Raw genomic sequence first — 12,505 nt, 5'->3', positions numbered from 1 at the left:
TATCGTAGCCTAATTTGCTACGCAACACCTCTTCACCTCTGAAATGCAACAATAACCACCTCTTCAGACAGTAGGCCTAATCTTGGGGACACAAGTTATTTCAGTTACATTTTGTAATATAACATTTCAATATGATGGCTGAAACAAGAGAGGCGACCTTTCATAGACCTCTTCTCGTTTAATCTCGCGACAGTAACATCAGTGCAGAGGGGGAGCGTCTGTAATTTTGAACTGCGCAGTCAAAGCGGCATTTTTTCCGACGATAGAAACAAGCAATCATGGCCGATGTAGAACTGGATTCTGAGATCAAGGTAGAGGAAACGACCCCTGCAGCTGAGGAAGAAACCGAGGCAGAGCAAGAGCAAGAGCCAGAGGTAGAGCCGGAGCCAGAGGCCGAGACAGAACAAGAACAAGAACAAGAACAAGACGATGAAGCAACCGAAGAGACTACAAATGGCGTTAAAACGTAACCTAACTATTTTCTTTCTGTCCATTCTGGGAGTGTTATACAAGTCAGCTAGCATAGCTAGCTAACGTTACCCAGGCCGCTAAAGGCTAGAAGCTAAAATGGAGAATGTATACTTTATGGTTTCAGTCACAGCAATGGAAATTATCTACCTCTAGCTATAACGAATTGCACACCATAGCAATTACAGAAACATTGCTAACTTTCTGTAATATAAAATATACAGATTGTTAGGCACTGGTGGTAGTATGCATCAAACTCAAAATATCGATCCGACAATGCAGCTAAGACTCCAGTACAAAGTGCCAAGAGCTAGTTTATGCTAAGCTAAAAGCTAAACTCCTCTGTTCAATGCTAAATAAATTACATGGCTATTGGACTTAGGTTTTTGGTTATTGGTACCCCGGTGGTCATAAACAACAGTCAAACAACCCCTGAACGACAAAAAGTGCACCGGTTTTACCCATGTGTGTTGTTTTGCATGGAAATAATGTGCTATTGACGTTTCGTGAAAGCGTTAACGTTAGTTCCTGTTAGCTAACTTCGACGTTAGCGATAGCTCAGTGCTATTTAGAAACGTCGTTAAATGTAAATTGTTAACGTAAATATTGTGCATCTAAGCTTGTAACGGAGTCTATGTAAAATAAGTGGTTACACCACTAGTTTTTTAGTTTGAGCTGAAGATATTAGCAACAATGTGATGCACCTCTTAACAACACGCAGTTAGAACGTTAACGTTACGCTAAGTTGGTCATCAAACCTATGCTATGATCTTTACTGCAAACAAAACAGAAGCCAGGTGAGTTCAACAGTTTCTCTTGCAGTGCTCGTTGAAAGACAACGTTTTATTTTACTGGAGTTATTTTCAGTAAGCATGTTATTTTTGGTTATTGAATTAAGCTATATCTGCAATAAAGTTCTGATCAGCTTTTAAGACATTACCTAAGAATTGACATTGTTGTCTTCCTCCCCACAGTGAAACCGAGGAAGTCCCCAAGGACAAATTGGAAGGAAAAGAGAAGTCTGGCGGCCGAAAATCAAATCGTTATCATCCCTACTCTAAGGACAAACACTCAGGGCCAGGGGACAAGAAGGGCGCTCACAGAAACCGAGTGTTCATTAGCAATATCCCTTATGATATGAAGTGGCAGGCTATTAAAGATCTAATGCGAGAGAAAGGTAAAGCACCCAGAGGTGTGATCATCCCTCTCAAGAGATGCTCTCTCTCCCCTACAGTGACAAATTGGGAAGCATTCCAAATGATCCCCCTTCTGTGATGTAGTGATGTTGTGAATTTTCTAGTGTAGAGCAGAGACAAACCGTAGTCTTGGTTGTTTATTTCAACGGTCCTCATGGGAGGACTTTTGATCTGTTGTGGTCTGAAATTACCTGATGAAGATTTCTTTGGTCTAGATTTATTGACAGCTCCAAAATGTAACCTCATTTAAGTCGTAGCTCTGACCATCTAATTGTGTAGATTTTTGTAAGGAGAAATGACGAATCAAATAATGTCTTGCTGTGCTTGCTTTTTGAAGGGATGGAAGGTCATTTTAATACAGTGCCAAGACTTGTTGGAAACTTGTTGACCAACCTGCTCAATGTATCCATGCTGATTTTAGATCTTTGTCTTTGGCTGATTGGTGTTTCAGTAATTGAACAGTACGGCATGGTGGTGTGTAGTGGAATGTTGGTCTGGATTGATTCATTTGTTGATTTTCTCATGGAGCTTCTCCACCTGTAGCGGTGTGCCAATGCCGACTGACGAGAAGACTGGTGATCTTAAATGCATTGTTTTCTTTGGTATTTCCCCCTTTGTATGTCTCATGTAGTCGGTGAGGTTACATACGTGGAGCTCTTTAAGGATGCTGAAGGAAAGTCAAGGGTAAGTGATGTGGACGACTTGCTGCGCGAGGTTTTAAATACCCTCTGCAGTTTCATTTTGTGTTCCTTCTGGTAAAGATATCTCAGGCGATGTACATGTGAATTTGTTTTTAAACTAGAAGGGAATTGTCCTATCACTGTTGTTGGCTTTGTAGAGGTTTGTTGAGGTTTTTCTCTCAAATGTGACTGGAAAACTAATCTGAAATTCATAACTCAAAAAGCACATTTAAGTGTATTATTGTGAAGTTCTCTCAATTGGTGGTTTTCAAGAGTGGTAGCTCCAATTTGTCAATGGCAATAAGAGATGAAGTGAATTGTTAGCAGGTGTTTCATTGATTGATGATTGTCATCAAATATGGCACTTGTTTTGTTACACCTGATGTTATGAGTGTTGCCATGTATCTTTTCAATTGACTAAGTACCTCCTTGAGAAAATTATTGGCTTTTTTTGCAATTCATAACTTCTTTCTTCCCACAGCTTCTCACAATGTACTGTCCCATTTGTTTTATGACTCACCATAAATGTTGATAAAAGTAATGTAACATGACCACTATGTCCTCAAAAAAAAAAAAGTACATATTTTCCTATGTGTATTTTGGTGTTCAAAATTCTCTTTTCATTGTACATCATCAGACATTGTCAATGGATTTGATGTGGTTACATTGTGTTACTCAAAATCTAATGAAAGCATTTTGTCTGTACTTTCCATCGGTGACTATTTATCATTTATGTCCCTCTGGATTGATTTGGTGCTGTTTGGATCATCCAATGTCTCACCCGTAGGGTTGCGGGTAAGATCCTATTATCTCATCCATCAAGAACATGTCAGAGGCTGGGCTGACATTTGATGCAGTGTTTTAATCATTACTTCTCTCCCTGCAGTGTTGTGGAGTTTAAAGATGAGGAGTTTGTGAAGAAAGCTGTCGAGGTCATGAACAAGCATGATCTGAATGGCAGACCGCTCAATATCAAAGAGGTATGTAGTATTTTCATGGTATGCTTTCCTTTGGAAGGAGAAGAGTCTTCCGGGGCTGGAACCCGACCTCTGACCTGTGTTGCCACTGTGGTGCTTTAGGACCCTGAGGGGGAGCATGCGCGCCGGGTGCTCCTGCGTAGTGGAGGACGGGGCGGAGATGGCGCTCCCGGAATCAACATCCCTCCCGCCATCGCCAACAACCCCAACATCCCCCCTGAGATCATCAATGGCCTCCAGGGAGGAAGGCTGGGCTCTACTGTTTTTGTCGCCAATGTGAGTAGCATTACTGTGTCTCTCTTTTTTTCTTTTCATTTTTGCCCTGTGGCTTCTCGTATGCATTTCACGGAAATGATTGGTCATTGGTCACTATTATCTTTGCCATCACTTAACATTGTGGAAGTAAGTGAACACAAGCATTTATGTGGCTAGATTGCAACTTGACAACTAATTGATGTTGATGGCTCTGTATAATTTGTACATCACTCCATTAGTATTCCACCAATCATTACTGCCAGCATGTGTAGATTAGGAAGAAAACACACTGCTGTAAGACATAATTGTGATCACAGTGTGGACTGGTCATCCTGAATCTGATTTTGTTCATAATTTGTCAAATTGATTGCTTACAATCAAAAGATAACCCTTGACATCCGTTTCTTTTTATGTTCTTTTGCCCAGCTTGATTTCAAAGTGGGTTGGAAGAAACTCAGAGAAGTCTTTTGCATGGCTGGGACGGTGAAAAGGGCTGACGTTAAAGAAGATAAGGATGGGAAGAGCCGTGGAATGGGAACGGTCACTTTTCAGCAACCTTTGGAAGCTGTCCAAGCTGTCTGTATCCTTTAGAGAAACTCAAAGCTTTAACGTGCCTGCCTACCTCTACATTAAGCACACTTTAGGGGAATATGTGCTTTGTGGACTGCGAAACAGCATATCTATTCTTATTTTATATCTATTATTAACCACTAAATACACCAAGAACTGTTTAACGTTAAATCCATTAGATTTTAGATTTGTTCCTCTCTCTCTGCCTTAATCTGTGTACTTACCTTGACTCTGACTTAAAGCTATGTTCAATGGACAAATGTTGTTTGACCGGCCCATGCATGTCAAAATTGTGAGTAAAAAGTTTTGATTGATTTCTATTATTGTGTGTTTGTCAGTGATGCCTAAGTGTTGCGTTAAGGCGTGTGTGTCATGATTGTATTTGTGTTGCAGGATGATAAGTCTCTTCCCATTGATGATTTTCGTCCAGCAGAGAAATCGCCTCAGTTGCCAAGTGGGTATTTCCTTTTTATCAGCCTGTTTACAAATGAGCAGTTGTCCCATTAGAATTGGTTTGAATACATTGAATCTTTGTGCACACAGGGGGTCTTGGAGGCATCGGTATGGGTCTTGGCCCTGGTGGTCAGCCAATAAATGCCAACCGAATCAGTGGAGGAGGAGGAGGCGGAGGAGGAGGAGGAGGAGGAGGAGGAGGAATGGGAGCCATGGGACCTGGAGGTACTCCTACAGTCATGCTCAAACTTTCAGCCTCAGTTGTTCTTTGTCTGCTCTCTGAGAGACAATGAGAGATTTTGAATAGGAAACTGCTGTTGCTAAACTGATTAGTTGCTGTTGCTAACTAGTTTGGGCAATCTTATTGTGTTTGCAATATTCCAGTTTTATTTTAAAAAGAATTTCTATTTCAGATAAAACACATACACTAAATCCTAATTAGATCCATTTGAATGAGAATCCATTAAGAATAAGTCTTCGAGTTCTAATTAGAAAATGTCATGGGCTTGAAACTTGAAGCTACTTCTACAAATGAAGAAAAGCTGTCCTTTGCAGTCTCTTGGCTAACACACCAGTCAGTGTGCAAGTTACTGTTTAATCAAGATGGCCGAGTTTGAGGTTACAATGACTCCAACCTAGTTTAGTTGTTGATAATTGGACAAGATAAGATAAGACGGTGTGATTGAGACAGAGATGTTCCCAAAAGCAAATGCCAGGTCTCTGGTCAATTACTAGTAAACAACTCTGGTATACATTTACCCATGTTTGTTGCCCTATAATGTTCATGGCCAGTCTATCCCTTCCATTGAGGTCAAAGAAAGTGAAACTCGTTTCTCTGTTAATAGGGATGGATGGTCCAGGATATGGAATGAACAGAGTGGGAGGTGAGATGAAGGATACTTTGATTGCTCTTTGTCTTGGCACACACATCAAAGTAAATGACATTGCCAAAATGTAACAACAACAACAACAACAACAAATGGCTGTATTTGTTATGTCCACATTTCCCTCAATCTGTTCTACTTGCAGGTTTTGGGTTTAGTCCAGTGAGTCACACAATGAAGTTGTCATTTACAGAAAAAGGACAATTCAGGGTATATTGCCCCTTTTTGTGTGTGCCATTAATTGACCATTTGTACAATGCCATTTCTTTGCTCCCTCAGGAATGGGTGGTGGATTCGGGGGCATGGATGGCATGGGCAGTATGGGTGGCTTCGGAGGCCGTGACATGGGTCCCATGGGAAGGATGGGAGGTATGGAAATGCACCAGTCCAAAGCCATCGATATCTCAAAGTTGCGACAGCCGTTGACTTCCATGTTAAAGCCATTGTTTGTACACGGGAGTCAATGGTAGTGTCGCAACTTTGAGATATCGATGGCTTTGCACCAGTCATTCTGATAAGAGTCCTCTCAGATTTGAATCAGGCCTTTTTTTTAAAAGAAAAAAAGAAAGAAATGTCTTCTTGTATCTACTCCTCTGTAGACATGTACCGGTCTGGTATGGGAATGGATCGTGATTTTGGCAGGAATGACATGGCAATGAATCGTCCCTTCGGTGATGCCTTTGGACTAGGTGAGGATGTTTCTCAGCTCTTAGCTCCTCTGCATCAGTCATTTTGTTTTCATTAATTAGGAGCATGCCTGTTTGAAGGGCTTTTAAAAGACAAGCCGCATGAGTCTGAATTTGATGTGTTCATTTAAGTTTGCATAGACCAAATAGATAACAAAATGCTTGACTCCAGGTTAATAATGTTAAGAGGCAAGATTGTGTGCATTTTTTTGTTTTAAGCTCACTGCTTGTCAGAATTCTTCTTGCAAGGATTCACGACTCCAGCCCCATAGAGGTTGTGGTGACAAGGCCATTTACAAACCGAAAATCTGACAGAGATGTCTTAGGGTCTCTCTTCACTTACGGTTACATCTCCCTGCAGTCAGGTGTATAGTGGAGCTGGGCAGATTGCAAATATCCATGGTCAAATATATTGAGTCAGGAAATGAACAGAGTGTACTATCTTGTGGTATCAAAGTCCTGATTTGCTATTGATTTGTTCAGATGTCCAGCATGATGGATTCTTTCATCAAAATAAACCATTAGGGAAAAGTATGACCGTGTGGGGAGATGTTACAACAGTCTGATTTGGTTGGTGTTGTCGCTGTGACATTCAGTGTGGGCGGAATGGTGTGTGTTGTTGTTGTTTTGTTTTTAATTCTGTTTGAAGTGTGTATGGATTGGGGCCTGTCTCTTGGCTTGCTGACGAGTTCTGACTGCCAGTGCGTTCTCTTCATCAGGCGGAGGGATGGGAGGCTATGGAGGAGGCATGGGCGGAGGCATGGGCGGAGGCATGGGGAATGCTGGCATGGGTCCAATGGGGTCTGGTTTAGGTACATCACACTCTCACCGCTAACCCTCCATTCTCTCCCCCCCACAACACCCTACAACCACATTTGCTTTGACTCATTTCCTTACCACCTTTTTTAAAAACCATGACCTGTTCAGATGAAGTTTCTCATTCTAAGAGCTCGCTGGGTGAATGACACTTTTGACTCTGGCACAGGCGGTGGGATGGGTAACATGGGCATGGAGCGCATGAGCGCCGGCTTCGACAGGATGGGCGGCGGCATGGACATGAACCGCGGCTTTGGCGGCTTCGGCGGCGGTGCTGGTCACATGGGCGGAGGAATGTCCGACAGGGGATCCGGATCAAAGGGCGGATGTCAGATATTTGTGAGAAATGTAAGCATCGGTTTTAATCTCTTTTCATTTATTTCCTTGTCAAACACTTGGTATTCTAGATTTGAGACTTGTGAATTATAAATTTTTTTCCTGTTTTTGTATTTTAGCTCTCTTATGACCTTACCTGGCAGAAACTGAAGGAAAAATTCAGCCATTGTGGTAAGTGAAGAAATGGATTGTTATGGAATACTTTGGGAGTCATCTTTGATATTTTTTTTTAGCTTTGAAAGGTTCACATGGTTCAGTTGCACTGACTACTGCCTTTGATGTGAATCCCAGGTCAGGTGATGTTTGCAGAGATCAAGATGGAGAATGGGAAGTCGAAAGGGTGCGGTACCGTTCGCTTTGACTCACCAGAGAGTGCAGATACGGCCTGTCGGTTGATGAATGGCACCAAAATTAATGGCCGTGAAGTCGATGTTCGCATTGACCGAAACGCCTAAAACATCGTAGTAACAATAATCACCCATCACCCTGTTTTTTGTTTTGTTTTAAAAACACATTTCCATAAGTCTCTGCTGTTGTACCACATGCTCAGTGAATGACACCACCAGCCTCAGTACCTGGATGTGTATAAGGTTTGTTTATATACCGTGATTTTTTTCCCCCTTTTACTTTTTTGTAAACCCTTTTTAATTTGTGGGCCACCGGTTTATTTGAATGACAAAATAAACTTTTTAATTTTTAAACTTGAGTGTTCATAACCTTCTTTGTGAGATCAAAGTGTGCTTGTTACTTAAGGTGAATTTGCAGATCATAAACTGTTATGAGAGATCCTTAAGCTATTTATATACCTTGAGGTGGTAGTTTTCCGTAACCATTGGCCATACCCAGACAAATGAGAGGTGAGTGAGTGGAATTTTTTTTTTTGTTTCCCATTTTATTTTGTGTTCCTCTTTCTGTCGCTTGTATAAAGGGATCATAAACGCTTATCAGTTTTGGTCTTCCAAGACTGACTCCCTTTGAGAAGCAAGATAAGGCCTAGCAGGTCAGGCCTCTTCAAATTGTCCAGCGATTCCTGAGTTTGGTCAATAGCTTTGGATAATCAGTTAGTCATTGCATGTTCTGATGGGGTTGTTACCGATAATTCCCAGTTCATACAAAATGGACAGAGTGGCAAAGAGAATGTAGAAAAACAGTGTAACGACTCCAAGCTTCCAGTTCAGTCTCCATCCGTTAGCGTGTACCGTCACAAAAAGTATGACGATGGAGAAGAGAAGAGCGGCAGCTGTGAACACCAGACCACTGCTGTTCACTTCCACTGGAGAGGTAGTGTCCACAAATGCGGTTTTGATGAACCATGGCAGACCCAGGCAGAGCATGTCGAATACATTAGATCCCACGATGTTGGACATGGCCATGTCTGCTTTGCCTGAGAAAAAGGGAGAGTACATCTGAGAACCCTTACTTTTTCAACCACAAACAAATCAAACTATCTCAGTTATACTCTCACCTTCTCTGGCTACAATGACACTGGCCACTGTGTCTGGAATGCTTGTCCCAGCAGCAAGCAGAGTGAGGCCCATTACCGTGTCAGGGATGGAAAGTGTTTCCCCTAAGAGAAATGACAACGACAAGGACTTATCCGTAATGTATTCTTAATGCATTCTTAGATCATTTACGCAATGCTTTAGCTAATGGGAATGAGCCTATGGGATTTAAGAGGCTCTACGTGGAGAGCTGTGCCTCATGATAAAACTAAGAATGCTGCCCTGGGGCCAACCGCATTCAGGATGTGCTCAGTGACCATCACGCTTTCCTGGGGGCAAGAGAGTCGTAGTACCTGGGCGGTCCATTCAGTGGGCTTACAATGGTTACTCTCCTCCTTTTCTCATGTGAGACTTTTATGACAACCAGCAGGATAATAATCCTATTATGCTCCACAACCTCTGCGAGCATCACATGGTTTCTCATGGTAACCCACAGGGCAAAATAGACCTTAATCCTGTGTTGGCGGAGAGTCACGTCTACCCCGAGATGAGGGGGCTACACTAATCTCCCCGGGATACAAACTCTCGGCATTTCAGGAATTAGCCAGTGCAGCATGTGACTACTCTGCATGGCCCGCTGCTCTCATGCTTTAGTCTACCATTCAAAATATTGAATCTTCAAGCCAATTTGATTTCTGCATTATACTCTGGTTTTCCCAACATGACATATCTCCAAAGAAAAAATGTTTACAAAACAAAATCTAATGGGTAATATGAATCCTCTTCCCCACAGTCAGTAATATAAACATAAATGTATTGTTACAAAGTTAAGTAAGTGTTATAAAGTTAAAATGATTACTTTTTCCTTACCTACCACAGTAACCATCCACACCAGCACATAAGTGAAGGCAGAGATCCACACGGCTGACATAAAGAAGGTGATCATGTACCACTTCTTCCAGGTGCGCCTGCGGCAGTCCGGAATGGTCAGGAAGAGCAGCAGGATGGCCGGCAAGGAGAGCACCCAAAGGATACGCTTCAGGTCATTCTCAGGCATCTTGAAAACGCTCTTGTGCTCTGCCATGAAACAGTAGTGGAATTCAGTATTGGGATGTTAAATTACCATGTTACGATTACAAATTTCCTTTTTTTTTTTTTTTTTTTTTTTTAGTACTTCCATTTTATGGGTAGGGAGGCACATCTATTATCAATTTTGGCAGACCTAACTACAGTTAATAATTTATAACCACAAAAGGGCTGTAAATAATTTCATGCAGACCAATCCATAATTTAAACTGTCACACTGAAAGTGAATCATTATGTGCCTTCTACCCTCTGGGATTTCATTTAGTCCATGAAGACTGAGGGAGAGGTGAGAGTATCCCGAGTCGTCCTGGAAGATTCCACTGTCTGTCCGGGATCTGCGGTGCAGGCGGAGGCTTGTGTCGTCCTGCCATCCCACCAAGGACTGCTGCTCGCTGCGCTCCTCAGCGTTTTTGGCCACACAGGTACAGCAAGGACTGAACTTGCGCAGCACATACTCACTGATTCGGATGTCGAAGCAGAGCACGACTATGTACACCCCATACACAAGAAGTAAAGAAGCTGCTTCATACCTGGAAAAAGACCAACAACATGATGGTCACTGTGATAGCATTTTGATTTACTACAAAAAAGTTTACAAAAAACTTTTTGTTATCACAAGGCTATTCAAGGAACAGAGAAATAAAGCATTTTAGAACGGTAAGCTAATTTTAAGGGCATGTGCAATTACTACAAGATGTCTGACATTAATTGTACAGAGCTTTTATGGTTTGGAAGATGGAATACTACAAGAGATTAGAAATATACTGACAAAAGTGCAATTGCTTAAAGGGATAATCCGGAGTGAAATGCACTTTAGATCAATTTTTCGGACTATTCAAAATACATCCGAATGACATGATTTTGGTGTCAACTCAACGTATGTACTCCCAATAGTCCGAAAAATTTATCTAAACTGCATTTCACTCCGGATTATCCCTTTAATGATACATGACTCAGCAGGACCAAAGTCAATGTCCCTTGTTTGTACAGTATGCGGCAGCAATGCTACTGTTCCTGACAGTGTTGTGGTTATATTGAGGAAATGATGTTTCCTAAGGTACTCACCAGTACACCTTGTTATCTGAGATGATTGCTATTACAGCAGCCACGCTTATAGCATAAGCCAAACAGTCTCTGAACAGTGGCCAGCAGGAGAGTCGCCCCACCTGGACATTGTAAACAAAATACTTCAGCTCTGTGTAGTGCTGTATCTTTACTACACGACTCAGGTGATGGGTCTGCAATTGACCCAGAACAGAACAGGCTACCTGTTCAGTTGGTCATTTCATGTACAGTACAAGGTAGGTTAAGCAAACCTTTCATGGAAGATTACATACCACAGCGGTTAAGAGTCCACATGCTGCACAAATACCAAGGAGGTTGTAAACGGCTGATCCCACAATGGTACTGACCCCAATGTCTCCCTTTGTGACAAAAACACCTGTGAGAAATTTTAATTTATGACTGAATTTCTGTGCATCATTACATTTTTTTTTTTATCATGTTGTTACTTGGTTGATACACTGAAATACATAAAAACACAACTAAAACGACATTTTGAAAAGTTTTAAAATAAAACATCACAGTTAGATATGATCACAGGTTTATTTACCCAGAAACGCTGTAACTAGTTCTGGAGCTGAGCTTCCAGCTGCCATGAATGTCGCTCCAGCTACATCTTGTGAGAGCCCAAGACCTGTAAAATAGTATAACAGAGTAGGCTACAACATTTTCAGTGCATAACTTAGGGCTGACCAACTAAAAACAATTGTAATCAAAAAACAAGTCATTCAAGAAATGACCACTTACGCTCACTGATGACTTCAAGGGATGGCAGAAAGTAGTCATCACAAATTATAGCAATAGCCAAAAGCATATAGAAAATGATCATAAAATATATAATAAGCCCTCCATCTTTTCTCTCTTGCACTGTGAAAAACCCATCAGGGAATTCCGACGACTGGGGGGCCACGCACTCTGTTTCATTTTCTGAAATAAAACATGCAAGTTATTCACCATCAGTTCATGCAAGACAATGACACTTCAAGCCCATGACACAGTTCTGGAGTGGATAACATTCAGAATTGTAATTTTCGATCATTCAAACAAATGGAACATAATTAGCTCTGAAGTCTACTGTAGCCTACGCCACAGTGGTTTCACATAGGCTATTTATCTATCAAATTGTTTCTTACCAGTATCCCGACGTACTCTTGGAGAATTCACATGCTGATACGACTTTGAAATATAGAACAGTATTTGTACCGAGCAATACAAAAATAGCACGAATGCGAAAATATATAAGAAAATGTCTTTTCTGTTTTTCTTGTGATTACTTACGTTTTTATTCATTATCTAATTAGTTTGCCTACGCTAACTCTGGAACTACAAAAAGTCAAATCATGAGACTGCCACACTAAGCTAAAGCATAAAAGTTTTCCCTGTCCTAAGCCTCTTACATCCACAGCTCAACTGAAGTAAGCTACTCGACATGGACCAGTCAAGGAAAGCATCATTTGCACGCTGCTCTACAAAGGACTGGTAGCCTAATCACGAGACAACTTTATTCTGCTTGAATAGGCCCCGTGCCTGTGGCTAATAGGCTATGAAACCATATCAAACCCTAAGGCAGGAATGCTTAACTCAGGATAGAGGT

The 12,505-nt window shown here is 41.5% G+C and overlaps 2 protein-coding genes across 3 annotated transcripts; one reads left to right on the top strand and one right to left on the bottom strand.

The window, feature by feature from the left end:
• The first annotated feature begins 234 nt into the window (after positions 1 to 234).
• myef2 (myelin expression factor 2) lies at positions 235 to 8,022 on the top strand. 2 transcript variants are annotated; one of them, XM_062548877.1, is made up of 16 exons: positions 235 to 466; positions 1,443 to 1,645; positions 2,296 to 3,139; positions 3,231 to 3,324; positions 3,424 to 3,597; positions 4,003 to 4,156; positions 4,389 to 4,438; positions 4,540 to 4,600; positions 4,690 to 4,824; positions 5,445 to 5,483; positions 5,763 to 5,852; positions 6,083 to 6,172; positions 6,889 to 6,981; positions 7,155 to 7,333; positions 7,441 to 7,492; positions 7,613 to 8,022. In XM_062548877.1, the coding sequence occupies exons 4-16, from the start codon at positions 3,280 to 3,282 to the stop codon at positions 7,774 to 7,776; spliced, it is 1,326 nt and encodes a 441-aa protein (XP_062404861.1). In that variant the 5' UTR covers positions 235 to 466; positions 1,443 to 1,645; positions 2,296 to 3,139; positions 3,231 to 3,279; the 3' UTR covers positions 7,777 to 8,022. The 2 variants fall into 2 exon arrangements, with proteins under 2 accessions (XP_062404861.1, XP_062404863.1); XM_062548879.1 differs by lacking the exon at positions 6,889 to 6,981.
• Positions 8,023 to 8,274: 252 nt separating this feature from the next.
• Positions 8,275 to 12,201, bottom strand: slc24a5 (solute carrier family 24 member 5). Its single transcript, XM_062549904.1, has 9 exons — positions 12,045 to 12,201; positions 11,659 to 11,838; positions 11,462 to 11,545; positions 11,187 to 11,290; positions 10,915 to 11,015; positions 10,096 to 10,379; positions 9,634 to 9,840; positions 8,787 to 8,888; positions 8,275 to 8,705 (listed from the first exon to the last, which is right to left on the bottom strand). Exons 1-9 carry the CDS (start codon positions 12,199 to 12,201, stop codon positions 8,383 to 8,385), a joined length of 1,542 nt encoding a protein of 513 aa, XP_062405888.1. The 3' UTR covers positions 8,275 to 8,382.
• Positions 12,202 to 12,505: the final 304 nt, after the last annotated feature.

This window comes from Sardina pilchardus, chromosome 11, assembly GCF_963854185.1.
Source record: "Sardina pilchardus chromosome 11, fSarPil1.1, whole genome shotgun sequence".
NCBI lineage: Eukaryota > Metazoa > Chordata > Actinopteri > Clupeiformes > Clupeidae > Sardina > Sardina pilchardus.
This window is presented reverse-complemented; position numbering and strand designations above follow the sequence as displayed.